Below are 27,902 nucleotides of genomic sequence, written 5' to 3'. Positions count from 1 at the left end.
ATGGAAAGAAAGGCAACAGCAAGGGCTTTACACAAGTTTATTGAAGTCTGTATATAAATACACATGCACATTTCAAATGTAAACCCAAGTGAACTCAAGTGCAGCCAAACGCTGAATCCTCCATCATGCAAGGATGTCCAACTGAACCTTTAGGAAATGAAAGAAAACTCCAGGTGATAGAGCATTCTTCAGCAGACCTACAGCCTAGCAACCTTTAGATGGCTGGACTGCAGCCCACTAGCATACATATCTTGTTTGCTGTGATCTTAAATACATAAGTTTGCTTACATATAAATAAATAAATTTATCAAATGTGCACTCACAGAGTGAACTCTTATGTACAGTATTTATAAAGCCTATGCAATCAGTCTCACTCAGTCTGATTATCCCTGTGCCCACGTTCCCCTCCCCCAACAGAGGACACATTCAGCAGTATCCCCACTTTTCATATAGCTAATATAAAAAGGCAAAGAAATTATCTGACCAACCTCATAACAACCCCAAACACATTCAACCCCAAAAAAAAAAAAAAAAAAAAACCTGAAGCAGCAGCTCACATCTGCTCCCCTACACTTAAAGGAAGGCTTGGTTCCAAATGCAGGTGAATTAACCTCAGTCAAATACATTCTGGCCACCAATCTAAAGTACTGGCTTATTTCATTCTGATTACAGCATTCACCAGTGCCTGTGTTAGTAGGCCTTATGGTAGAGAGCGAGCATGATAAACTAGTGAGTTTTTGCACATGCATGTACGTGTGTTAGGTGCTAGTTTGTGTTTTGGTTTGTGTATTACGGGGGTGCTGAGAGCCGGCGTGATAATGTTTGTGCAAAGTAAAGGCAACAGTCTGAGATTAGATTTAAGGCTGAGGTGATGGAGACAAAAGACAGAAAATCTATTGCATCACCAAAATGTTCATAATCTCATTAAAAAAAAGCCTCTATGATGAAAAATTATGTGAACAATGAGGCTTAAATCCTGAAGTAACACTAAAGCTATGGGGCCCAGTCACACCTGTAACAGACGCATCGAGTTCTTATGTGGCTGAATAGTCGAGGGGTCAGGAGACGGTTATATGCCAGGCGTTAGTTACCCTAAAATTCTGTAACCAAGCATACAGAAGCTCAACTCACACTAGAGTTTGTACATTAAATATTAGTGCTTCTCTGACACAAGTGAATTCTGCCTGTGAATGCATTTGACACTGCTTTAAAGGCAGCTTTGTAGCAGCTGATAGAGGGGACACTTTTTAGGCATAAACTCTTGCAGTAGGCATGGCACTAATACTAGCTATAAAAACAAATGGAGTGATTGTGCAACAAAACAGTTGAATATCTTTAAAACCTAGAGGTCTGATATCCATCCAAAATTATGTACAAGGCAAAAACGATCATAAAAGAAAAACACTATTTATAAACACATCTGTCTTTCACTATATAGTGGAAATCCAAGGAGCAACACAGCTGAAGGTTCTCCGGATTTGTGTTAAGAACTTCCTATCAAATCCGTTTCTCAGGCTTATGGTTTTCCCCCCATCTGGGATCCGTACGACTATACTTCACTGAGGTGTGGGGAAAAGTACGGGAAAGCCATGTGGAAAACTTAAATAAATGTGAGAAAGAAAGGGGAAAAAAACATCAACCTGTTATGTGGGCCATTAAAACAAGGCCCTGATTGGACGTCCCGGTCTGATGCGTGGCCGCTCTGGCACTTGCAGGCACTGCTGAAGCGGAGGACGAAGCTCTGGACTGGACTCTCTCTCTCTGCTCTGGACCAGACTCTCTGGACTTCTTGCTCTCCGTATGGCTTTGGATGACCCCCATGTTGGTTTGACTCAGTTGGTGTTCATGGTGACGTCATGGTTAGGCTCCAATTCCTCATCCTGTTCGTTGTCATTGAGGTCCTCCTCTTCCTCCTCTTCGTCTTCATCACTCGGCCCGTTGGCCCCTTGTGCTGAGGTGCTCTCCTGCTCCTCTGTGTCCTCCCGGTCAAGGACAAAGTAGCCTGTTCCTTTCACTGTGTCCTGACGCTGGTAGAACAGGACGTACGCTGCCTTGGACTGTCAACACAAAGAGCCAAGCAACAGAGTAATCAGAATGATCGTCCAGTAATAATGGGAAAGGAGCTTTTTACATGCCATGGCACACAGACTCAGCATTACACAATACCAACATTAAATGGTCCAGATCATTATGAATATGAGGGCTCTGAATGTTGTAGATTAGTATCAATGTGGGAAAACACTGATCTGTTTAAAACAATAGGAAAGAATGGAGTAATACTAGAACAGAACCAGTGGAACAACTCTACATGAATCCTTCAGATCAGTATGAATATGAAGGCTCTGAATAGTGGTGTAAGGAATCAGGGATAATCCATGAACTCTAAGGAACACCCTCCATGATTTGGGATGCACAGGAAGCACAGATAAATCGATAAAGTTTAAACATAACCGTGGAATACATTTTTATGCTGCTGTTACTTTTTCCAGCAAAAATTCCCTAGATATTTATGCACAGCTGTAGTGAAAACATACAGGTTGAACAGCTTTGTGTCCTGTGAACTGAGGGTGTGGATAAAACCATTATGGTTTGTAAACACTTTGCCTCGAGAGCCAGATGGCCACTGTGCATGCTGCTGTCATCGGAGAGCAGAGTTCTATCTGTGTGAGGCAAAAAATTCTCATAAGGACAAGGGCACAGTGTAAAAATGAGACATTTTTAGTAAATCAACCTCAAAAGTTTTCAACTCTACTATTTTAAAGTGTCACATAATGAAAGAACATGAAACTGCAATCACTCATCTGAGCCAAATGTGCTACGCATGTTTGAGCACTAAACGTTCTCAAGCTACAACAAGAAAATATGGGGCATATCCCAAAGCAAGTTCATACCAGTCACTGAAGAGATGAGGGGATTATGTGTGTAATTTTTGCAGAGCAAACGTGCAGGTTTTAGGCTTTTCGTCTAATGAAGCTGTTTTATCATTTATTTTTTGTGCAGGGAAACAATTAGGAGCAAATATGTTTAATAATGACTGTTAAGCACAATTACTTATTTTTGTAGTTTTATACAAATAGCTACAGTTTTTAATGAATGTATTAATTATTTTCTAGTGGGAGCTTGGAAGTTAAATATTTGTACATTTGTGATGTGTGTAGGTGAGCAGGGTTCTGACCTCTTTTTTGATGCTCATTACAATCATTGTTGATCAGAAAAAATGATCTGAACTGTGAATCAAAACCTGTGATTTTATCCAAACCACATGTGATTGTGATTGATTTGTGATCCATTACACCACTATCTCTGAATGTTGTAGAGTGAATGGGAACAGCTGAAAAAAATAAACATTTCTTACCACTATCTGATCCTCGCTGACTGGAGACACAATGCTGTCATCAAAGTTGTACCACTTCCCATCATCTTTGTTCTTGGCATATGCTGTATCTAATTAATAAAACAGATTTTGGTGTTTTAACATGTACCAAAGGGATGCTGATTACCACAGGCTCCTGTGTGCATGCAAGTACAGTATGTGTGAAGGAGAACACTTACAGTGACCTCCTCCCATTCCACCATAGTGGTTGGAAACAGCGATGAGATCATAGCGGCATGGCCCAGCGTTGGGATTAATGAGGAACTCGGACATGTCTAGATCACTGCAGATCAACAAAGTATATTATAAATACAACATAATTTATACACATTTTACTAAACATCCCTAGTTGACACACTTATTTGACACAGGGACGGAAAAAGGAAATTTGGTTACATACTACAATATCTGAGATAATGCAAACATTCATGAATCGTGGTGCATTGATGCAGTGTAGAGAAACCTTTTGATTTCTTTAAAGTCAGACAGAATGTTTTGACAGAAATCAGAGGGTGCAATGTCTATAATGTAACTATAGTAATTTTATTTATTATTCAAAACCACCACCGGACAGAGAATGGTAAAAGACTGCATCTCATTAGCATGTCATGTATATAACTCTAGCTTTCAGAAGCACTCAGTCCTTGGGATAGAATGAAGCATTTCACCTCACACCATTCTGAAAGACTTTTGATGACAATGGAACCATGTTATTATGCAGCTGAATGTTTAAGTGGAATTGCCCACTCCAGACTTTTTCGGCAGCATTCTATATGCAATAAATGCAACTGCCCAAAGGAACTACACAGTCTCCGTCTCTTTTGAATCCAAATTAGGGAGTGCCAAAAAGTGCCAACATCAGAGTCAAGTAACCTCTTAAATTAAAGAACAATACCGAAGTGGGAAGTCCACCAAAGAGTCTAGTTTGTCCCTCATATAGCGGCTGTAGGAGAAGCGTTTTAGATGGACTACTAATACTGGTGGCAGGGACCACAAGTCCAGCTTCTTAGTTGCTTGTTGGTGCTGTTTACAGCTGGGACAGTACCTGGGATCACACACAGACAACACTAAATATACAACTAAACCTTTAAACAACATCATTACCCTTACACAGTCACTTCTTAAATAGCTCAAGTACAATTAATGCACTTATTGTAAATATCACCATGGCAATCCTACGTAAATGTAGCACTGTACTGTATAATAGTATTTGATTAATCAGAATAGTAACAATGTGATTACATTTCCCTTTTAAAATTTGTTAGAAAGGAAATAAAAGAAACAGACTTTTTTTATTAATACCTTTAGGGGTAGTTTATTATAAATTAACAAAAGGGACACCCTTATGAAGGGAGAACAGCGTATTCCAAACCTTACCATGGGTCCTCTGCTCCCAATTTCTCTTTGGTAGTAAACAGTTCAATGCAGTCCTTAAGTTTAAAAAAGGCTTTCTTTTGAGGTTTATATTCCATGCTCTCATGCTTATCAAAGTCCTGCAAAACAGAAAGAATAGGGTTATGAATAATATGAACATATTAAAAGTGGTTACAGCAGAAAACAAAGATGTGTCTTTGAGGCTTTGAGTGAGTGAGTCTTACTTCAGCTACACTTTCATCAAAGTATTTTTTTTTAATCTCTGGCTCCCAGTCCAAGGAAAGATATGATCTGTCTGTATGGAGGACACAAACAGAAATATATGAAAAAAAAGTATCCTATTTGTAACAACTGTGAAAACAGAAGAAGCTTGCATAAACAACCAAAGGAAAATTAAATAAATGTATAGATCAACAGTACTGTATTACGTTTTTTTTTTAATTTATGCTATGACAAGTTATTTCTGGTTTGACCATTGAAGGACCATGAGGACCATTGAAACACAGAAGTAATTTCGGAAAATGCCATACCGCTGAGTCGAAGGTGTCCCTCATCGAATCGGATCTGCCGTGGCTCCTCTTTAATGAAACTCAAGTCAGTCTTGCCCATGTTGTTGAACTGGAATGTGAAAAGTCTCTTTTTGTGGCCTGTGAGCTGCTGGCCTTTGGTCGAGTTCTCTGGGCCGACTCCATTCTCCAGGTCATTGTCACCACCCACTGAATCCTCTGACTGGCTGTTGTCATTTTCAGACGGAAGTTCCTGGTCCTGACTAGACTCATCATCCTGCTCATCCGTCTCCATTTCACCTGAAATTGGAAAAACTATTCTTTAAAATAAGGGCCAGTTTCAAGGCCATTCAGTAAAACATTTTCACTCATATTCATTGGTAAATGCTTTGTTAATAACATCACAATCCAAATCAGATGATACGTTTGAAGCAATTGCCTGTTTTACGATTAGGGTCCTATCAAATTCACATCTATGAAAAATCACATTTAAGTCCATGAAATGAGTCTTTTCTCAGGTAATAAACAATTTTCCATGAAATTCTTTATTTTAGTGGACTCTGTTATTGAGGATGCATCAAGACGCTTTCCTAGTAACATTTACCGTAGCAATTTAGCAAATGAGTTAGTACACAAAACAGTTAGCTTACAGCTAGATGTTAAATTCAAAAGTAGAAAAAACATAACTCCAAGGACACAGTGCTTAAGTTTGGGATAATTATTTCACAACGCATTTTTGTACCTGCTCAACTTGCTATTTTGACAGTGGGTTTTAATTCACACAGCACTGCCATTCCTGCACATGACAGCAACAATAGGTTTGAATTACCCATCTACAAACATATCACAAAAGAGGCAGACACTACATTGGTCAGTGCTATGTTTTTTGGCAGTCACTTGAGTCGAAGCTCCCACGTCTTTCTAAACAAGTGTGGCACTGCTTGTCAGTTCCAACAACTGCTGTGGACATAGAGAGGGCTGTCAAAACACAGGCAGGTATCTTCGTCTCAGAAACAGAGCATGAATCTAGAATTGTCGCCAGATGTTACATGCTTTCATTCACCCATTAAGAAAAGCACCTGCTTTGTATGATAGGCTAGGACACTAATTTCTGCAGTAAACAAGTGTTGTTTAATGAATAAACTTACTTTAATCCTAACTGACGCACACAAACATTGAGAAACATCACCCTTGTCGTCCCTCTGCCTCAGCTCTCCTGTATACTGGGAGCAAACTACAGCAGATTAGCAGGGACAAACTATAAATCTGCAAAACAGAGACCTTTGTTCAAATGGTAGAATGTCATTTTGACCTTAAAGTAGCATTTAATATGCAACTTATGTTATGTAATACTTCACAGAGCAGTGCAACCCAAAGAGAGATTTGACTAAATTATATATTGTCCATTACTTTTTTCACAAAATACTGATCATGCATAATAAAAGAATGATAAATATAAAGTATTCATATTGTTTCCTTACAGCCCATGTTCAAATATCTGCCCTAAATTTGCTTGAAGTTTTTCAAAGTTCCTCCTAATTTCAAGCTACACCAGAAGATCTACAGTGTGCTGAGCCATAATTGTTGTAAGCATGTTTACAACACATGTAGCAATGGCTAAATTTTCATTGTGCCTGGAATGTGCCTTTAATCATATTTTGAACTTTTCACTTTCCTGTGTCTGCTTCTACAGAAGTATGTAAATTATTAAAGTTCCAATCTCATCTTACAGGAATATACCTGGCATTACAATGTCAACATCTGCCAAAAAGCACCATAAACAAAATGCAAAATAGCATTTCCTGTGTTCACAGAAAGCAGGAGAAACTGTTTATAAATGAAGCTCCTGGATTGCTTTCATGTTTTAGGTCATGGCTGTGATTTCAAAGCATAAGTTTTGCTGCTTCTCATTTGCCAAACATTACATGATGTGTGTTACTGGATTAAATTTCCACATTTAAAGCATAAGACAACAATGCTGATGAAGTAAGATAGAATATAAAAAAGATTAATCTTTCAAGCTTAATAAAGAATAAACCTGTTTTTGTAACCTGCTGTTTTCTATTTGGAACCACTAGTCTTTACATAATGGCTCAAATGTAAGAATAAACAGCATCTCTCTTTAGAATCTCCACCAACTTCTTCTAAAGCAGTCTAGGAGGAAAGTCAAGCAGGTATGCTCGTTTTGTTAACTTGGGTAAACAGTGTTTCCCTGGTACTGGTTCCGTGAACACAAGGTTGCAAGGTTAAAAGATGCAGTTAGACAGCATGCTTACTGGGCGAGCCCTCCTCCAGTATACCATTGGTGGCGTTGCCGTTAATGGCGTGCTGCTTGGACAAATGTGTCTCGTCAGACTCTTCCTCTTCAAGAGCAGAGCGCACAAAACGACTGCAAACATAACAGAACAAACACCTTGTCAATCATCAACACACAAAAACTACATTTTTGCCACTCAAGAGTGAATCAGCATTAGTTAAACTGCACATGCTCTAGTATTTTGTTTTCTTAACAGCTTAAAACATAGTTTGATTTTATGTAAACAAAATAGACACAATATTTTTTATGAGAATTTTTTAACCTGCCCTTATCCATTAGGTTTTAGCATTTTTAGTTACTATCCCTTTAAGATTGATTTTGTGAATGACCTTGGGTCTAGTTGGCTCCCTTCACCAGCCAAAAAAAAAAAAAAAAAAAAAAAAGAATGCTGTTAAATATATGAAGCTAATACTGTCTGATGGCAAGAGAGAGAATTCTGGGTCTTTAGCAAGTGCATGCATTGTCATGTTTCACAAAAACACTAAGGGAAAGCTCAAGGTCAAATCAAGTTATACTTCCAAATCATAAGGTCAAACAGCTCTCCTACAGACAGATGAATACAGTAACCTCGGTGTGAATGGGCAGCAGAACTACAGCTCTTAGCTGAAAGCACTGTCAGTTGTAAATGTGTGCATGCTAATGTACATCACAGCCATAAAGACACACATTTTTTATTTTTATTATTATTATTATTTTTATTTTTTTTTTTTTTAAAGAGTTTAGCTGAGGTGAAGCATACCACAGTCGAAGGAGCAGGAGGTTGTAGAACTTCTCTTCACTGAGAGTTCGCGGGACAGTTATGAGGAAGGGCTGGCCAAACAGAGGAGTGCTAGTTTGGTTATAACCAGACTGCTTGTATTTCTCTCGAAGGTGCACAGGGATCACCACATGGTCAGTGTCCTCTTGCCTGTTTACTGCCACTTCAAACCTGCACACAGGAGGAAAATTGATGTGCAATTAGAAAAACAAAACGGCAGTTCTTGCTATTCTTTTTTAATGTCCATTTAGGCTTTGTTTAGGTCATTTTTAGAAATAGATTTGTTTGAGATAAACTGCGCTTCGCCTCAGTGGTAGTGTAGAATAAAAGGAGCATAAGGACAGACAGTAGCCTGCAGCCCACATGAGCTCTGACAGATCTTACAGAATTTCAACACATGAAATACATAATTAAAAAAAAAAAGAGCCTGACATTATTACCATACATACAGGGTCTTCAAGAGCAATAATAGAGATTTCCATTTTAGAACAAAAATAAACAAATGTAAAATGTGTCAGCGAAGCTTCTAACCAAGCTTCTCTGGGCTTGAGCAACTGCAGCACCTGGCATATGCCATCAAGCCTAATTTCACACGTACTATTTACATGTACTATTAAATATTTCAACAAATAATCACGCTGAACATTCTGTTGATAATACTCACACATATATATCATCCCTTTCCATTATACTACTCAGGTTCTCATTGGTGGCGAAGATTCTGTGGAACCGATGGTTGTAAATATCTGTGACAATCATCTGTATGGATTAGCAAAGAAAATTATTTCAGTGAGGTCCCTTCAATGTCTCATGTTAACAAAATATTTAAGAAAGCATTTGATAATTTACCTTTTCAGCAGGTACTCCGGATAGTGCAGACAGAGAAGCGCAGAGGTCAGAAATGTAGCCCACTTTGGGCACTGTCAGCTTATACTGCAAAACAAATATGAAAACCACTAATTATTAGGGATGCACTTTTTCCCTTCCGATACAGCTACCGATATTTCATGTTCAAGTATCTGACGATACAGAGTACCAATACCAACTCTACCCATCTTAACTACTAGATAGGTGCCTATAAATCCAGATGTTTATATTGTTATATACTTACAGATTTTATATTGTTAAAGTGTTCTGTATATTTAATAAGAAATAATAAGCTTGAATTAACAACATTTACTTCTTTATTACCTGAACTATAAAAAATTTTCAGAGCCATGAAAAGAATAAATATTTACACAATGCAGTAATAGGTACAAGTAGGAAGACATAGTCTAGCCTGACTGAACAGCTTTTTACACTGTTATGAGGATATTTATTGAAATGCACTTTCTAAGGACTGCAGCTGGCCTGTGTTAGTGTGCTTCTTTGTGTTTGCTTGAATGAAGTCAGTGTTCTTTGGCATGCTTTAATCTGGGGTTACACTACATGACTAATAGCCGGATTTTAAATTATTTTGCCTCAAAATCACGTATCAGGCCATTCGCAGTTTATCAAAGGTTTGATTTTTCCGACGTAGTCATATAGTGTAAACTCTCCACCAATTAAGGCTGAACGAGTCACTTCAAAGGCCAATAAGAACAGAACACAAAGTAAACACAGGCACGTGCAGTGGAGCTCTACAGTGTAAGACAAATTAAATGGTAAAACTATGAATAACTACAATATATTAAATAATGCTGGATGCACATGTACCCAAATAACGAGTAATACCCGTAGGAGAACATAGTGTGCCACACAACTCTGTTACAGCCTTTAATCCAATTGTATTCTAATTTTCCATTCCGCCTTAAATGACACAACACTGTGGCTTGCGCTATGACTACTGCTGTTCCTGAAACATTTAATGTGGAACATAGCTGCAACTATGTGCCATTTCACTGATGACCGCGATGACAGTTGAGAAGTCTTGAGTTTAGCTAGCCTGTGAAGCTCATCAGAAATATAACCTTTGCATCATATGTTCAAAAGTTTGCAGAAACTTTCTAATTAATGAATGCAGCTATTTTAAGTTTGCTGACCTATGTGGTCAGTTGCAAACAACTTTTATATTGGGCATTGACAGGCATTCCTAATAGAATGCAGTGCTCTGAAGAATCAAGAACCAAGCCCAATGTCAAGCATCAGCTAGAGGAGTATACCCCCAGCAATGAGCTGTGGAGCAGTGAAACTTCATTCTCTAGGGTGATGATACATCACCCAATACATGTGGCCTGAGCTAGAGTGCAGCTTGTAATCCAGACCTAGTCAAGCAGAATACGTAAAATGATCTGTAAATCTCTTGGAGCTGAATTTCTAAGTTTAAATGTCTCAACATCTAGCGTTAAACACTTCTGTAATGAGTAGAGACTTACTGCAAAAATGAGGACACCTTAGTAACTCCCTTAATTCCAGTAAAAATAAAAAAAATATTAGAAAAGCAGCATGGTAGAAAATGTGCTTAATTTCACTAATTATTTACTGATTGTATAATTAAGTACACATACTCTTTCTTTAAAGATATTTTTGTCCTTTTTCTGAGCCTGGGCACATCTGTGGAATGTCTTATTGCATTTGGTGTAGGGGAGTCCAACCCTATACACTCATTTTTAGCCATTAAAATGTACCCTGGCTACAAATCTCCTACTTAATCACTATGCATATATTCTGCTGTATATTCAAAATATCTGTTATAACCAATAAAGATTGTGTTCTTTGTTTCTTGTAACCACTCACAAAAAAACAAAAACCTTGTGTTATCTATTAACTTTTTGTAATATCTTTGCTTAGTAGAAATGCACTGGTTTTGAAAAAGGATCATCACTTTGAAAATAAATAGTTTATATAAAAAACTATATTTGACAATTACAACCACAATCTGAAGTTTATAAACTATAACACAGGTTTTGTATAGTGTATAGTTTGTATTTTGAATAGTTTGGCTGTGGGCCTTAATTCTCATATATGTACACTATGTTGTCTACCTGCGTGGGTTTGGCAAGGGGGTCTAGCCGCACAAGGTAGACTTCCAGCGTTCGCTCCTTCTTCATGGGGAGAGGAAGTGTTAGGTAGCAGAAAGGGTCAAAGGTCACAGAGACCTTAGCACAGACCGGACAGACGAGGGTTGACTTAAACAGGCCATGAAAAATGTCCACGATAATGGAGTCGTTTCTTTTGATGTGGTTCTCCCAGGCCTCCTCGGCTACTATCTGAAAGTGGAAAGTTTAGCTTAACTAGTGCTTGGGAATTGTAGCAGTTTGTGCACAAACATTCCACACTTTTACGATTTATTAAAAAATACATACATAACACTGTATGATTGCCAACCAGGGCCATTTGTGGTCCCTTGGAATGCTTGAGCCACCACTTAATGGGCGTTAAGCAGTGAGATGTTACTTTGGTTGAAAAAAAAAAAAAATAAAAATTACACTCCATTTGAAAGTGCAATTAATCTACAGAAGTCTTTAAATCCTTTATTTTGATCCAGGTTCTAAGGAAATGATTTTGCAATGGCCAGCTAGAATTACCCTATATCTGTGAGGTGCATTAGCAGTTGCAGCTATAATGTCAATCCAAATTACCATTTTAAAAATCCGGCCAGCATTGAAGACCTCTGCTCTAGTAGAAGAAAAAGCAGTACCTTGTCTGGCCGGCCATCTGCATCTTTGAGTTGGATGTAAGGCTTCTTCCTGATGCGGTTGAGGTCCTCGTGCAGGCCATCCAAAAGAAAAGCCAGCAGCTCGTGTGAATCCTGCTGCTGATAGCCTGAGAACTGAGGAGCAAAGCGTCCCACTTGTGTCTGTGGCAGAGAAATACAGTGACATGAAATGTGAGCTGACTGCAAAATGTTTTGGAGAATAAATTAGGGTATTATTTTTAAGTAATAGAAATATAATATACAATTTAATAAAAGCATTTACTGAAATATTCCACACTAACCTTGAAAGGTCTAGGGGTGACGTAGCTGTATTTGCCAGACCACAGTTGTTTGATGAGCTCAGCGTAAGCCTTGGCAATCTCCCCTTTCATTCCTAAAGGGTTATCCTCATTCAGTTCATCTTGATATTTGTCCTTCAAAAAGTACTCGGTGAGAGGAGGGATATTGCTTAAACACTGCAGGAGACAAAAACGTGTTTGAATAAAGCAGAGAATGGGCTGGTGGAGCATCAGAATTGCAGTGGCATAAAAATATGCCTTGGCTCTAGCAAGAATTGCACATCTTACCAGCTTGCCTAGTTATACTTAAACTTTGAGTGCCATCATAACAATTGGGTAAAGAAAGTATGCTTTCTGCAGGTTGGTGCAAAGGCATTTGTTTCAATTAAATCACATTTCAACTTGCTAAGGACTTCAATGTGTATTTATTTTTTACATTTTCAAGAAAATACTTTCATGATACTTGTCCTAAAAACATAAACAATATAAAAGACATCTTCAAAATAATTACTTTTAATTTTATTAACATTTTAAACATTGCACACTGCACACTTTCTAAACATTTGTTAAACAGACACCAAAAAGGAAGTTAGCAAACACTGAAGTTCTTGCTAAAGAAGGGGTAGACTGATAAAACTCAGCAACACAAAAATATAAAGCACAATGATGACATACAACAACGACAACAGTCTCCATATAGCTGGACATGACTGGCTCAAGATCGATTTGAACTCATTGCTACATACATCTATCATTAACTAAAAGTCACATAGAAAGCACAACATATTCAAATGTGCAAAATATAGTACTTGGGATATGTGGAATTAAATGAATTATACAGAAAGACTGTAACCATTCAAACCTGTGACAATATGCATGACACATATGTGCCAATGGCTTATAGAAATTAAATATTGCATTAGCTTAATTATGCCATCAAATGCAACTGCATGGCTTGAACATCTCACATCAAATCGTCTGTCTCCAAGCTTCAAAGTCATATGTTTTGCAACAACATGATCATAGTTATGATTTTTTTCACTTTAGCATTGCTCCAAATATAACCAGAATACATTCATTCATTGTCTGTAACTGTTTAACCAGTTCAGGATCGCGCTGGGTCCGGAGCCTACATGGATTCACTGGGCGCAAGGCATAAACACACCCTGGAGGGGGCGCCAGTCCTTCACCGGGTATCACTCTCACACGTTCACTCAAACACTCACACCTATGGACACTTTTGAGTCATCAATCCGGAATCCGGACCACATGGAGGAAACCCAAGCAGGCATGGGGAGAACACAGCAAACGCCACACTGACAGTCACCCAGTGTGGGACTTGAACCCACAACCCCAGCACAAGAATACAGAATAATGAAAAAATATGTACATTGTGAATGATTTCACATTTGGCTAGGCTGTACTTTCATTTGCTTGATTACAAGAGAAAGAGGGCGTATGCAAGCTGATGCCCTCAAAATGGATGGATAAATGAAAGTGAAACATAAAAATGATTCACATCATAGTGATTCTACATACACTGAAAACAGTACTGGTGAATACAAAGTCACAATGGGGTTGAAAGCAGGGCCTACCTGTGTAGCAGAGTTCATGAAGCAGGTGTTGCCCAAATTGGAGAGGCCACACAGGCCTGCTTTTTCACTATGTCTACTCTGATCCGAGTATTCGTAGCTGTTATAGGGGGGGTACGACGGAAGGCTATAACTAGAGTTTTTCACACTGCAGGGAAAGAAAGAAAGAAAGAAAGAGAGCAAGAGGGAGAAATACAAAGACAAGAAATGCAATTATGGACAGGGAAGCACCATCTAGACGCACACATCCAGATGAGCACAAGGTATAAGACATGGTAAAGGAAGCTACAGCATTATTAAAAAAAAAAAAAGTAAAAATACCAGGTACCTAACAAGAATCAAACTTCATGTGATTTTGCAATATAAGGAATTAGTTTATTATGAATTTCCAACAAATATCATATTAACCTCACAATACGTGAGCACAATATGCAATATCATAAAGTTCACTAAAAATGTAAATAGCTTCAACAACTTTTTGCACACAAACAGTAAGTAACAGCATTCTATCTATGTATTCAACACACAAGAACCTGTCACAATTATACAAGTTTAGCTAACAATTGCCTGCAATATGCATCATTGATATTAACAATTAAAAAATTGTAAAGTGCCTGGCAGATTAGCTACTTTGCTTCCTAGCTGTCAAGGTTCCAAACGTGTTATAGGGGTGTTCCAAACAAGCAACTTGTTTGAAACACCCCTATAACAAGCAAATATAAATATCACATCAAAACCCATCCTGCACAGAAAATATTACACAGTCTAACTGAATTACACAACAAGGCATTAGATATTAGATAACTGACCAAATTATGTTCACAAACCCTCAAACATTAATGCCTACATTAGAAATATTATACTTCAACAAACTACTTGTTTACAGAGGCAAACATAAATGCAAACATCAAGAACAATCAAATCAAATTACTCATTGTACTATAGGTAATTCTACAATTAAAGTCTGTAGTTCCCAAATGATCATCACAGAAAGTCAAGCATAAATCCTGATCAGATAAAGCTCTGAGTCTCCCTCTTTTGCAAGTGCAGTGGAAGCACATGGCTTTGCAGCACACCTCTGGGTGCAATGCACGCCTCTGTCCCATTGATCGCCCTGCACGCCATCGCTGCTCAGCACTCTCTCCACCCTCCGCTCTAACTCCACCCTCTCCGGCCTCAGGCACCACCAGCAGCACAGGAGCATCTCCCCTCGGCCGCCATGCCCCAACACCACACACGCTCAGAGACAGACAGAGAGAAATAAACAGAGATAGAGCCAGAGAGAGAAAGAAAAAAGAAAGAGAAAGAGAGAGAGAAAGAAAGAGAGAGAGATGCGCAGGGATGAGAGCAGCTCCCTGCTCACTGCCGAAGCTTAAGAAGTCTGCAGGCCGGGAGTGACATCCTAGCTCATCCTGTGTCCCGTTTTGAGAGAGAGGGGGGTAAGAGAGAAGGTGTAGGGCAGACAGAGAGAGGAGGGGTAGTCAGAGGAAATGAAAGGGAGGGAGGGAGGGAGAGAGAGAGAGAGAGAGAGCGAAAGCGAGTGAGAGAGAGAGAGAGAAAAGGGGAAGATATTTATAGTAACAGCAGCAGCAAGCTAGCAAGGAAGCCTCAGGAGGAGGGGGTAGAGATGCTGTAGAGTGAGTAACACCAGGATAAAGGGGGTGAAAACGAGAGAGGGGGGAGGGGTGTGGGGCAGGAAAGAGACAGAAATCGCACGAGAGAGAGAGAGAGAAAGAAAGTGACCAGAAATCGGAGAGAAGAGAGAGGCAGAATAGAGAGCAAGAAAAAGAGAAAGAAACAGACCAACAACCTTCAACTACACCACTAGCACTAGCTGAGTTTGCACTATGCTAAGCGAGCGACTCTCAGAACAGCAGCATTATTGTGTGACTAAGCATTATTCCTTGGGCGCCCTCTCTAGCCACAGTCCACCAAATGGACAACAGATGATAGGTGACTGCACAACAGCACATCCAGCATGAACGCTGCACTGGGTCGTGCACAAAAATCCAAGGGATCTGTTCCAATACAGTATGAAGGTCACAAAGACTGCAGGAGTATTCAGCGGCACAAAGCACACAAAGAAAATGAGAGAAGTAAGAAAAGAGGAGAAACTGGGGGGAGAAGGGACGAGAAAGAGAAAAACAATAAAAACTGAAAGACAAAAAAGAGCCAGGCCCATAGTCTTAGTCGCCTACAGCTGCAGCAAAGTTAACATCCATCTTCATATCAAGAAAGACTTACATAACTCCTTACCACTGGATCGGCAGTAAATTATGTATTGCATGCTATTTTAATTCACATGATGCTATCAGAAGCTGACACATCTTTTAGAAATGTCCCCAAAAAGTTCAGCACACAAAGCAATTCTGTTAGCGTTGTAATCATTCATTTTATTAGATTGTAGGATTATACAAATCATATCAGTGATCAAATAGTTTCTAATATATGAGCTAACACACTCCAACACATGCAATGGCAACAAAGTAATGAAAACAAACCAAAAACAATCTAAAAGTGAAAAAGAACACCCCAACATTGTTATATTTTTGGAAATGAATGTTATTTGCTCCTGAGGGCTTTCCCTCAGAGATGTATCCTGCATTAGCATGCAACAGAGCAGGAGAGTCGACAAACACACACAAACTAGTGAACTACTGGACACTATAAGCTAAATCTATGCTAACGCTCTTCCCACCACTGCTCAGAGTGCCAATGTGAGGACTGATCTTATTTACCAAAGCAAATAAAATGAATAATTCCCCTAAATCTTCAACTATACACAATCATTCTCCTCCTACAATAAACTGTCAAAAGTCTTAATCATTTCTCCTTTTCTTAATAACAAAGCACACCAAAGTTGAAAAATCCATCACCAAAAGTCTCACAATAAAATGCAAAATGGGATGTATATTTTTGTGTTAGCTTTTAAAAGTAATAAATCAGCCTTTAAATTTATTCTCTGTTCTGTTGTAATCAACAATTAATAGAGACAGAGTATCAGGTTAAAAGCTCCAGAGTAAACTTTCAATAGTCTTCATCTGCAACTTGTGATCAAATTAGTTACTACCAGAACCACAAATCCATAGTTGATATGTGACAGTCTAAAGTCTTTACTACAAGATGATCACATTTTATCAATGCCCCAGTTACACTGCATTCAATTTTGTAACGTTTTGCTAGAAAGGCTGTTGGCTTGTATAGAGTGGGTCAGTTAATTCAAATGTGATAGATACACTAAATGATGAAAGTTTTTATTTTATGAGATCTCTGTTCCAGAGTGTATGGCAATATTAAGGGTGTAGGCTGAAAAAGAAGCATATATAGGAACCTCTTCACCCTATTGTTCAATGATCAGGACTACCACAGAGCAGGAATGATTTGGGTGGTGGATGATTCAAAGCAAAGGAGTGACACTGACGTGGTGGTGGTGTGTTAGTGTGTGCTCTGCTGGTACGAGCGGATCAGACACAGCAGTGCACCTGGAGTCAGAATAGTCCAACCAACCAAAAATATACAGCCAGCAGGGTCCTGTGTACATTGATAAAGACCACATAATGCGCAGTGACAGATGTGCTACTCTCACTTCACATCTACAAGGTGGTCATGTCTATCAGAGTGGACAGTAAATGGACATAAACTCCAGCAGCACTGCTGTTTCTGATCCACGGGTACCAGCACAACAAATACCAACACATCACACCCACGTCAGTATTAGTGCAGCACTGAGAATGATCCACCACCCAAATTATACCTGCTTTTGTAGTGGTCCTGGGGAGGGGGGTCCCTAAATATTTTAAAACAGGGTGAAAGCGGGAAAAAGTATACAGAGCCACAAATGAACTATAGTAATTATAAAACTACAAAGTACTCCTGTGTGGTCAGTGAAACTCAGAGCATGGAAAGTGAGAATAGAAACAAAGAGGTGGACATAATTTGGATGATCTGTTTAGATATCCAAAAATAATCATCTTTATCTTATGTTTGGCTTCATCATCTGCATGAAAATTCATAATCAGAGCAAAAAAATTTAATGCGTTCACCAAGATCTCAGAGACTGATTTAAAATAATAATAAATAAATTAATTAATTAATTAAATTTAAAAAAAATAAATAAATAAGTTCCTATGATCTAACCTTACTTGTTTAAACTGGTCAGCTTTGTAGAAAAAAAAATGCCTGTTTCTAAATTATTTAAAATACAGAGAAAGGCACCAGGACTGATCCTGAGAAGTATATAATTAGCTGTCCCAACGAGCAGCCTTTTGAAATCAACCTCAAAAATCCAGTCAGCTAAATGTAGATTAAACACTGCTATATATCAGATAAAATCAGCACACACAGAGGCACTCAAAGCTGGGCAGAAGAACACACAGAGGCTCTGTCCCAATACTCCAAACTGTTCCCTCCATCCTTTCCCTAGTGTGCTTTGAGTTTGCAAGTAGTAAAAAGGTTGAGAGTCTAGAAAAAAAAAAAAAAGAAAGCCTTCCTAAGAACTTTCTACAAGGACTCTTGGTTTGAGATAGGACGAGGGAAAGGAGGCTATTTGGTGTACTTGGATGGCCGTGAAGCGTAGAAACACACACAAACTCATGCTATTTTGAGTATGTCATCTATATTTGACCCTCCCTCCCATAAGCCCCTCCCACTGAGCCACGCCCAATAGGCGCTTACTTCCTGCTGCTGAAGCTGCTGTTATGATTGTTTGTGAGAGATGTAGGGGAGATCTTTGGTAAAGCAGAGAGATTGGAAGCACCAGATGACCTTCAAAAGATAAGAATATCATGAGTTAGAAAAAAAATCAAAGCTTTTTTAAGCAAGTGTTATCTTCTTATAAAAACAATGAAATGGGTTATGGAAGCAACTGAAGCAAAGTATATACAGCATAGTAAATTTTCAAAAGTATATGAAGAATGATAAACGAAAAATAGCTGAGACTTAGATGCACATAAACAAAAAAAAAGCACTCTGAAGTCTGAAAGGGGGGTTTGAGCATCTGTTGTAAAGATACATGCAGAGAGAGAGAGAATTAAGGACTTTAAGAGATACATCTACCACCATGTGCGAGAGATAAGTAATCCCTTCACTACTGCTAAACAGTGTCCCATAGAGAAGACCCTTCCGTTCTGTCCTCTTACGATGGCAAAATCAGGAGAGTACCATGCTAGTTGCTTACTTTGATGTGGAGGAACCACGAGGCCATGATCCATCCTCGTTCTTTTGCTCTATAACTAGAACCTACAAAAAAGGCAAAGCAGGTTTATCAGTTACTGATTTTAACAAAAACAAATCCCCAATACTTGCATACAAATCTGAAAGAACAGTTCAGCAAAAAACAATATATGCATCTTCCTGCTTACCCCAGGTCTAGCCAATTGACCAAAATCCTTGGTGTCATAATTTTGCTTCTTTACTTTAGTGCTGGAGTTAAACATGTAGCGCTGCTAACAAACCGTAAATGTCAACAGACAAAAATCTTTTCCATAAATATATGCCCAAAACATCAATTACCACCTTCAAAGCACATCCAGCTCTTCACTGAAGTCATGGTCTTGATGATTTAGTTATTTATTAATGCACAGAATAACTAACTGTCAACTACCACTTTACCATACAGCTAATCATTAATCAATATCCACTTAAGACAAGTGGATTAAGGTGCTGTTTTGAATCCTGAATTCACAGCAGAATATGTCTGCCTGTTGTAGAATATGCTGTATGCATCTTGGAAGGAAACGTTTCAAATGTCTGAAAAGAAATCAATCTTTTAACAGAAATCACGGATGGAATCTCTAGCACATACATGCTTCTGTGACATGGGTGCATGTAAAAGGTGTCAGAATTCGACACAATACCAGCTGACTAACGCGCCTACACCCTCTGCCACCCATTCATGCTTGCTCTGAAAATTCCATCTAACCAAATAGCATGTCGTTTTCTGATGTAAAATAAAAAAAAAATTAAAATGTCACGTAAACAGTTTTGGGATTTCTCGCCTGGTTGTGTCACTTTTGTACAGAAGCTGCCCCAAACACACACAGAGATCGGAGGCTATATTTGCTTCTCTTGAGGGCTATGCAAATTACATGTTGTAAAGTCTTCTATAAAATGTCAAATGCCAAATTAGCAACTACAGAAGTGTATCCACTTCACCAACTGAAATTTAGATGTCAATGTATTTCCTACATTACCATAAACCTGCCAAATTTTTTACCATGATAACAAGATCAAGTGTAGTTTTTATATGCTAAAAGATATATCGTGCATCCATTCTGATAAACAGATATTAACATATAGCCAGAGGACACTCAGAAGTAAATAGCAAGGTAAAAATGACACTAAAATCTTCCTGAACATTTAAATACAATTTTAGGATTTAACAGAAGTTCTAGGGGTGAATTTACAGAAAAGATCTAACTCTTTATTTTAAGTGTTTATTATTATTTATTTTAAGTGTTTATTTTTAATTAATGTGACAAAAGCATTCAGCATTCTCCAATGATCGACTAAATTTGTGGTATGTAGAAAATAGCCTTAAGTGCTGGTTTCATTAATAGACTTTTAGTAAATCAGAATATGCTCTAAAATGCTATACAACAGATATTTGACAGAGCCAAATTAGCCACAGACCACATTATTTTGAAACAGAACAATGGAAGTTACTATTCCCTTAGACATTTCACACCTTGTTAAATGTAGGGTTTTAGAGTTTACACTGTCCAAAACGTAGTTATCCCTTACAGCATTAAGGTGTGGAGCAGATTAATTGTATTCTCTAGAGGGACATGACTCTATCTAATATCTTTGGTAGGAGTTGGAGTGGCATTTGAACTAAAAGACCCAACACTGTCATCAGCATGTATGTATATATTTGTGACTGGAGTATATTTACCTACCTGCCCCTGGTAGAGCCCAGCGTCCTGAATGGTGCTGTCTGGTTTGTTCAAAGGCTCAAATGTGTTGCTCATGTATTTGTTCCACAACCTGGTCTCCTTCTCGTCAGGAATGCTAAACAGTTTTCGCATCTCCTTTTCAATAGTGTCTGTAAAAGACAAGTCTCATATTATATTATCTATTATATTATGCTGGGACTACAGTAAATTTGAGTCTTCTCTAAGGAAGCAAATAAGTCCTCATCACAATATTCAGAGATTATGTCCTGCCAGGACATACATACAGTGACTTGAAAAAGAAAAACAATCCAATTTTTGTCAGTACTGTAGAAAAAGACAGAAAAAAAAACTCTTAATTTATTCCCAGTCAAACACACCCTGGAACACTCAATCCATCACAGGAATCAGAGGGGGAGAAAAATCTTACACTGGTTGTCTTATCAACTGTTATTAACTGTTAATGTGAAATGTAAGAAAAATACACGTCAAATTCATGTCAAATATTTTTAATCATATGGAGAGAAATAACATGCTCGTTTTTCCCATAATCTCAAAAGTGTCAGAACTATTAAATTGTCAGTCAAGCCTTCAGTCCCAATAATCAAGCATTGTGAACATTTGTAGAAATGTATGCTTTAAGACATTCTGCTAACGACTCCTGAAGACCAATAACATGTGGAAAATGGATGTGCAAAATTGAGGCTGGTTTGCTTAAAGGGCCAAGATACAGCACTCTACAATTTATGCACACTTAATACTTCATACTGATGTTATGCTATGCAACAGACAACTTAGTTTTAGGTTTTACACTTCTCAAAGAATGGCAAACAAGACTCCATACTCAAGCAATACAAAATGAAGTCAATCCTGGTTAAATGGATTATACAGTTTTAGTCTGTATTTCAGTTGTAAATATGAGAGTAGACGATCACATCTGTGACACTAGTCAAAGAAGTTTTGTAAAGTGCGTGCAAAACATCTGCTTTTTCTGGTTTGGTTCACATATGCAGTGGACCATGAAGAGAAAATTATTCTAAGGGGAATCCTTCAGAGCATTTTCCCATCCAAGTTAAAAAAAATATTCAAATGAACTTTCCTCTGTAGGCATTTATGTATATATACTGTTTGTAATTTTTTGTTTTTTTTTTTAGTTTAACACATTGGAGAAAGAAAAAGAAAAGAAATATTATATATATATATATATGTCTCTCACAATGTCTCTCACAAATCTTTAGAACAGTAGCTTGAGAGAAAACAAGGGTGAGAAGAAGTGAATGAACAAAGGTAAAAAAAAAAAAATGAATGAACGAATGAGAGACGGAGTGTTCTCACATTTAACTAGACCATTCCCCACAGTCAGCCCAACCACCAACACATTCAATGTTTTAACAAAGTAAATTTACCTATTGTGTCTGCTTTGCTGAAGCGTCTGGTGACAACATTGTCCATGTTGCTGTCTTCACATAGTTTCAGCTCAGTGAGGTAGACCTCTACTTTACAGTGCTTCACAAACATCCCCTGCTCAACCACCTGAGAACACAAAATAAAGAGGTTCCTGGCTCAGTTTGGGTCACATAACTTTTCTAGATCTTGGCCAGAATGACAACATTCTAATGTAACATAAAGTCAAAAAAAATTGGATTTTTAAATATAAATCAATCCTTTTTGATTGTTACATTTTCACCAGACTGCTTCTGTGTTTAAATTATGTACAATAATAAAAACAACAAAACAATGATTATGTTTCTTGGACAACATTAAACAGTTTATAAAATATTATACAATATATAATAAAAATAAACATAAAACAAAATAAATACTACAAGGACAAAAGAAAAGAAAATGAAATCCAAAAATGCTGACACTGACCAGAATGGAAAGCACAAAGGTCAAGAGGTATCTATTATATATTAAATATTTTACTTGTGAAATGTTCTAATCACAACCACAATGTAAAGATAAAGTGTAGAGTCATGCTATGAGGGTTTAATAATCCATAATGGCAGCCACTGTATTGAAACAAGCAAGTGAGAGACTCTTAATTTAGCTACCAAACGCAGAGACAGCTGAACTGTCCCATCCTATTTATTTCACACAAGCCCCTGCACTGGGGGCCCAACACCAGAAGAACAAACAGTCTCAAACTTTAGATTCAGACTGTACTGTGCCTTCTATTAGCCAAAGTGTATAAAGCCATATTTTATAACTTGAGCCAATTGATTCCGCTCTAGTCAGGCCTCCAATGCTGTAATGCTTTCTCCCAAACACTCCCTCTCTCTCTCTGACCTCAGCAGGCATTCCTCTTCTTCTGAAACAAGGACACCCAAAATCAGCCAATAAGAGTCAGACCGTAGGCTGCAAGAAACCCCAAACACTTTATAATCCAGCTGACCTCCAGTAAGAACCAGAAACCCCAAAATTGATTAAAAAGGAAGAACCTCTTGCATGTTGTGCCTAGCAGATCGCTCCATGTAGCATTTCAGTCACCCAAAGCTCCTCTGAAAATAGAAACACACCGGCCACTCGATACCCCCGTGACATACATGGCAAAAAGGGGCGGATCACCGGGGTGAAGAGAAACCCCAGAAGCAGCCATGATGCCATGACTGGGTAAATTTGAACAACACCACTGTCCAGGTTAACGGAAGTGAGAAAAGGCCTAAATGCTCATGCCAGTTTCAATATTTAGAATGACAACGAGAAATTATACAGGAGTGCTTCTAATTGACCAATAATGATACTTTACAACTGAAAAATATCTAACTCATTACTCATTTAAATATATTGTTATTAGAGTATTAGGCAATATATGGCATTACACATATATTGACTTATTTTACTAAATTCTTTTGACTTATTTAAGAGATTTCAAAAATGTATACAGATAAATAAATAAAATCAAGCTATCATAGGTCATAAAACGTGAGAAATGAGCTAACAGACACAAGGGTCTGAGGACCTCAGGGAAAAAGAAAACTATAAAATAGAACATAAATAGTATAATGCACTTTCTGTTTTGAACCAGAAAAGAGTTTTTGTTTATAATGAACAGCACAAAGATGACAAATTAAATACAATATTTCCTGAATGTGAAAATATAGTTCAGGACAACCACGACAGTACATGATAATAAATGCAAATATGTATGAAACACATATCCATTCACAAAGGATTTCAGACAGATATGCACTTTTGACAAGGAATATACAAGAATTTACTCAAGATTAAAATGACTATTGATATACATTTCATATTAATTAGCAGCGCTTTCATTTCTACATCATCTATCACCCATATGTACGCATACTCAGACAAATACCTTTCGAGCAATGGGTTCTTGGTTCTCAGTCAGCCCATACCAGCTCACTAATTTATTCCAGCCTTCCGTGGGCACAAGGATGTAGTCCAACTCATCGATGAGATGCTCTTTAATGGCAAGTACATCACCATCTGAAAAAATCCCAGAAGTCAATTCTGGTCAATTGATTAGCTAAGAGCTCACATTTTATTCAGCAAGGTTGATTTCAAATAACATCTTGATAAACAAATAACTGTTTAGATTATACTAGCTACCAGTGTGTTCAAATTTTATTGGTTTCTCAATTATTTTTTTATTACAATTTAAATCAATACATTATTTAATCTAAGGCATCTCCTATGTAAGCCAGGGTGACATCATCTAGTTCAGAAAACCCAACATCAAAACAGATGCTGACCTTTAAGGAGACCCGAGTTATCCACTGGTCCTGGGTAGACATTTTGATCTCCCATCTGGTATTTGTCCCAGCTGTCAAAGCCCACATATTTCTTCCACTGTTTAAACCAGTGACTATCTATTAAGTACCTGCGAAGTAGAAAATATATGGTTACATTTGATGGACTGAAAAAGCAGCATGCACATAAAAAGGTCTATGATTCACTCTGTTGAAGATACACAACCATGCATTTCTCTGAGATAATCTTCTGTGATTAATAGTTACTATAAATGAGAGGAAAATGTCAGAAGTGGGAGTAAATCAAATCCTTGTTTTGTTACTGTTTATGCCAACACAATCTGGCTATCCCAGAGACCACTTTAAGAACGATTGCATACTTATTATATAGGTTTAGTCTAAGATACTATCATCTAAGGCACTGCCACTACTACCTTTGACAGTACTGGGCTATGGCACGTGGACAGGGGCACAACCTACTAGGTGTAGCATCAATAGTGGAATCTAATGATACGATTCCAAAGGGAGATTAAACTCAGATTTAAGATTTTGTCAAGCCCTTTAATCTTTACCAAATAAGATAAATTTGAGATTTAATGGCTGGTTCCAAAGCCAGGCTTAATCTTATGACTAAAGTTAAAGACAATTACATTCTGTATAAAGTTTATGACACTATTTATCCATGTAACTAGCACATAACTAATGTAACAAAGGGAGGAATATATAAGTTAGATCATCATGACTCATTGTCACTTCAAACAGTCAATATATGTAGCATTCACTTCAAACAGTCAAACAAAATATATATATACACATACACACACACATACACACACTTGTAATATATGTACAAGTTTAAAAACGAATGATGTTAATGTTAGGGTTTCTCATAAACTAAATCATCAGTGAAGTTTCAATTGGTTACCTGTCTAAACTACAGGGAACTGACTGAGACTACACTGAGGAGTCAGTGTAGTTTAAACCCTTACATAGAAATTACATTACAGACCTTAGACATATAGAAGTATACTGGACTATTCTCAATCTGGGATATGTGGTGAAATTTCTATGACAAGGTTGAAATTACCTTGATTGTAGTTTCCATCAAATGTCTTTCTAACGCCTGTTAACAGTTCCTTTAGATCTGAAAGCTTTGTTTCTACAGACCTCAGACTGAGTAAATATGCTTTATTAATATAGTCTCAATAGACTCCACGTCTAAAGACTGTGGTGTCAATTCCATTGCAGGGTTTTTCAGATCAGGTCTTCCAGTGCGGATTTTTGTAACCCTATACCTGCATCCAGAACATTAACTCATGATAAGGACTGAAAACTCCTGAAGCTGTACAGTATACCAGGTAGCGAGGACAGTATATGTGACTGAACTTGCTCTATCTTGTCTAATCTGGCGCTGTTTATCAGGAGAGCAGAGCAGAGCTAAATGACAGCTGCTGGTCTTATCTCCGCCCTGAATGGACATGTTAAAGCTTATGAGCTGCTCTAAAGCCTTAAACAAATAAATGAGTCCTTCGTGGCTCTCGGTGGTGAGAGTAAACCCCTCTGTTGATGGTCAGTTTGTGTATCAGCGCTATAAACGCTTTCAATTATAAATACTAGTCTCGGCTAACAGCTAACGGCAGCGAGCTGTCAACACCGCTTCCCTCCGCTCGGTCTCCGCTTTCACCGCCGGGACAAGCCCAGGAACAGTCGGCAAAGTTGCACAGAATTTGGGCCGTGTCTCTTACCATGTCTCGCCCCTGCGGAGCTGCGTCTTCAGCAGCGCCGCGATCTCCCCTCTCTGAGTGTCCAAATCAGCCGCTCCGCCCTCCGCCATCTTCCCTTCGGCATCGCCCGCTGCATTGTGGGATAGCAGCAAGGGGAGCGACGATTACATCACATTCTACTTCAGCCAATCAGCAACTCGTGTCAAACTAGAGTGACAGACAGTTTAGCGAATAAGCGTCTCTTATTGGAAAACGTAACAAACCACTCTTGATCCTCCTCAGGGCCGTCGAATTTATCAACCAATCAACGGCTTTAGTCACGCTTAAACGGCAGGACATTTAGCCAATGAGCGACTCTTAATGCTCTGAATGACAGAACAATTTAGTCAATCGTCTGCGTATATCTCTCAGATGTCTCTAAACGGACAAATGCGCTTAGCCAATTAGCTACACAGAACCGCAGCATAACAAAGCCCCACCCTCAGGAGGCGGTTCCACATAGCTTTACTAGCGAGAGTTATATATAGATAACGTAAACCCAGAGAAGAACTGTATAATGCAGCTATTTTCCTATTTGACTCATTTTAATTGAGGCTTAAATGATCTGAGTAAACGGAGAAATCCTGCTGTTTCAGAATACATATATTTAAGAATAGAAATTATCTCAAATAATTTATCAAGACTGATCAAATTATCCTCTATGTAATTCATTATATGTATTGAACTAACAGCTTGTATAGTCATTCATCTTTTGTAACTGCTTTATCGTGTTCGGTGATTTAGTGTAAGACAGGATCACAACCTGGCCGGGGTATCAGTCCATCACAGGCCATCACCACACATTCAAACAGCACTGGAGGAAACCCACACAGGCACCAGGAAAACACCAACTCTCCACAGATGAGGCTGGCTCCCAACAACTTTAGGACCCTGAAGGTGTGACTGAGACACTGTTGCACCACTGTGCCGCTACAACTTTTTCACCTCTAAAAAGTCATATTCGGTTTGGTGGTACACGACTCCCTGTCAACATCAACATTAAGTTAGCAGATTGTACCCAGCAGTCATGCAAATTGTGCAAGCTTTTATGTCAAAGTTCAATGTGTGAGAGTGCTGGAATATTAAATTAATATTTGCTGTAAACATATAAGAGTGGAAGTAAAGTGAAAGTGGCATGCTTTATGATGATTGTACAACCATTTTACAAACATTTGAGCTCTGCATTTAACCCATCTGTGGCAGTGAACACTCATACTAGTGATTAGGAACAGTTAACACACACATGCCCAGCTGGCCACCAACGTCAAAAGACGTTGATATGTGGTTGAATGTTGGTCGTGACGTCGGATGACCAAAATTTTACGTCAGGGTAACGTCTAATACCGATGTTAAACTGACGTAAGAAACTGACGACATATGACACTGATATTTTGTTAGTTTTAAGTCATGATATTATGTAACCACAATCCAACGTCTAATAAACGTCATATCCTCATGTCAAATAGACGTAAAATACCAACATTTAGTTGTAAGGTTTGGTGACCAAATACCAACGTCTGATTAACGTCTGAATTTTAACGTCAGTTCAACCTGCCATTCTAACATCAATAGACGTTGATAATTTGTTGGTTTTAAGTAGTGATGTTATGTAACCAAAATCCAACATCTTCCAAACGTCACATCCTGATGTCAAATTTACATAAATTACCAACATTAAGCTGTAAGGTATGGTGACCAA

General features: G+C 38.2%; 1 protein-coding gene across 3 annotated transcripts; it reads right to left on the bottom strand.

The window, feature by feature from the left end:
* Positions 1-29: 29 nt before the first annotated feature.
* On the bottom strand, positions 30-26,304 carry LOC136694010 (ubiquitin carboxyl-terminal hydrolase 15-like). 3 transcript variants are annotated; one of them, XM_066667334.1, is made up of 23 exons: positions 26,186-26,304; positions 24,444-24,571; positions 24,047-24,177; positions 22,131-22,257; positions 20,731-20,876; positions 19,011-19,072; positions 18,509-18,598; positions 13,838-13,982; positions 12,246-12,419; positions 11,947-12,105; positions 11,291-11,515; positions 9,177-9,260; positions 8,992-9,086; positions 8,310-8,498; positions 7,530-7,642; positions 5,278-5,553; positions 4,972-5,042; positions 4,751-4,866; positions 4,269-4,418; positions 3,553-3,656; positions 3,356-3,444; positions 2,535-2,660; positions 1,922-2,057 (listed from the first exon to the last, which is right to left on the bottom strand). In XM_066667334.1, exons 1-22 carry the CDS (start codon positions 26,272-26,274, stop codon positions 2,583-2,585), a joined length of 2,841 nt encoding a protein of 946 aa, XP_066523431.1. In that variant the 5' UTR covers positions 26,275-26,304; the 3' UTR covers positions 1,922-2,057; positions 2,535-2,582. The 3 variants fall into 3 exon arrangements, with proteins under 3 accessions (XP_066523429.1, XP_066523430.1, XP_066523431.1); XM_066667332.1 differs by lacking the exon at positions 2,535-2,660 and having other exon boundaries at positions 30-2,057; XM_066667333.1 differs by lacking the exons at positions 2,535-2,660; positions 18,509-18,598 and having other exon boundaries at positions 30-2,057.
* Positions 26,305-27,902: the final 1,598 nt, after the last annotated feature.

Source organism: Hoplias malabaricus, chromosome 4 (assembly GCF_029633855.1).
Source record: "Hoplias malabaricus isolate fHopMal1 chromosome 4, fHopMal1.hap1, whole genome shotgun sequence".
Lineage (NCBI taxonomy): Eukaryota > Metazoa > Chordata > Actinopteri > Characiformes > Erythrinidae > Hoplias > Hoplias malabaricus.
The sequence above is the reverse complement of the archived record's forward strand: the minus strand, read 5'-3'. Positions and strand labels throughout refer to the sequence as shown.

What these genes read in the sequence shown, in the direction of transcription:
- LOC136694010 (XM_066667332.1), bottom strand. Translation starts at nt 26,274, where the DNA reads ATGGCGGAGGGCGGAGCGGCTGATTTGGACACTCAGAGAGGGGAGATC. An exon ending in TCACCCCTAGACCTTTCAAG is followed by an intron (nt 12,106 to 12,245) that starts GTTAGTGTGGAA and finishes TCTCTGCCACAG; the next exon opens with ACACAAGTGGGACGCTTTGC. An exon ending in TTGGTGGACTTCCCACTTCG is followed by an intron (nt 3,657 to 4,268) that starts GTATTGTTCTTT and finishes GTTGATCTGCAG; the next exon opens with TGATCTAGACATGTCCGAGT.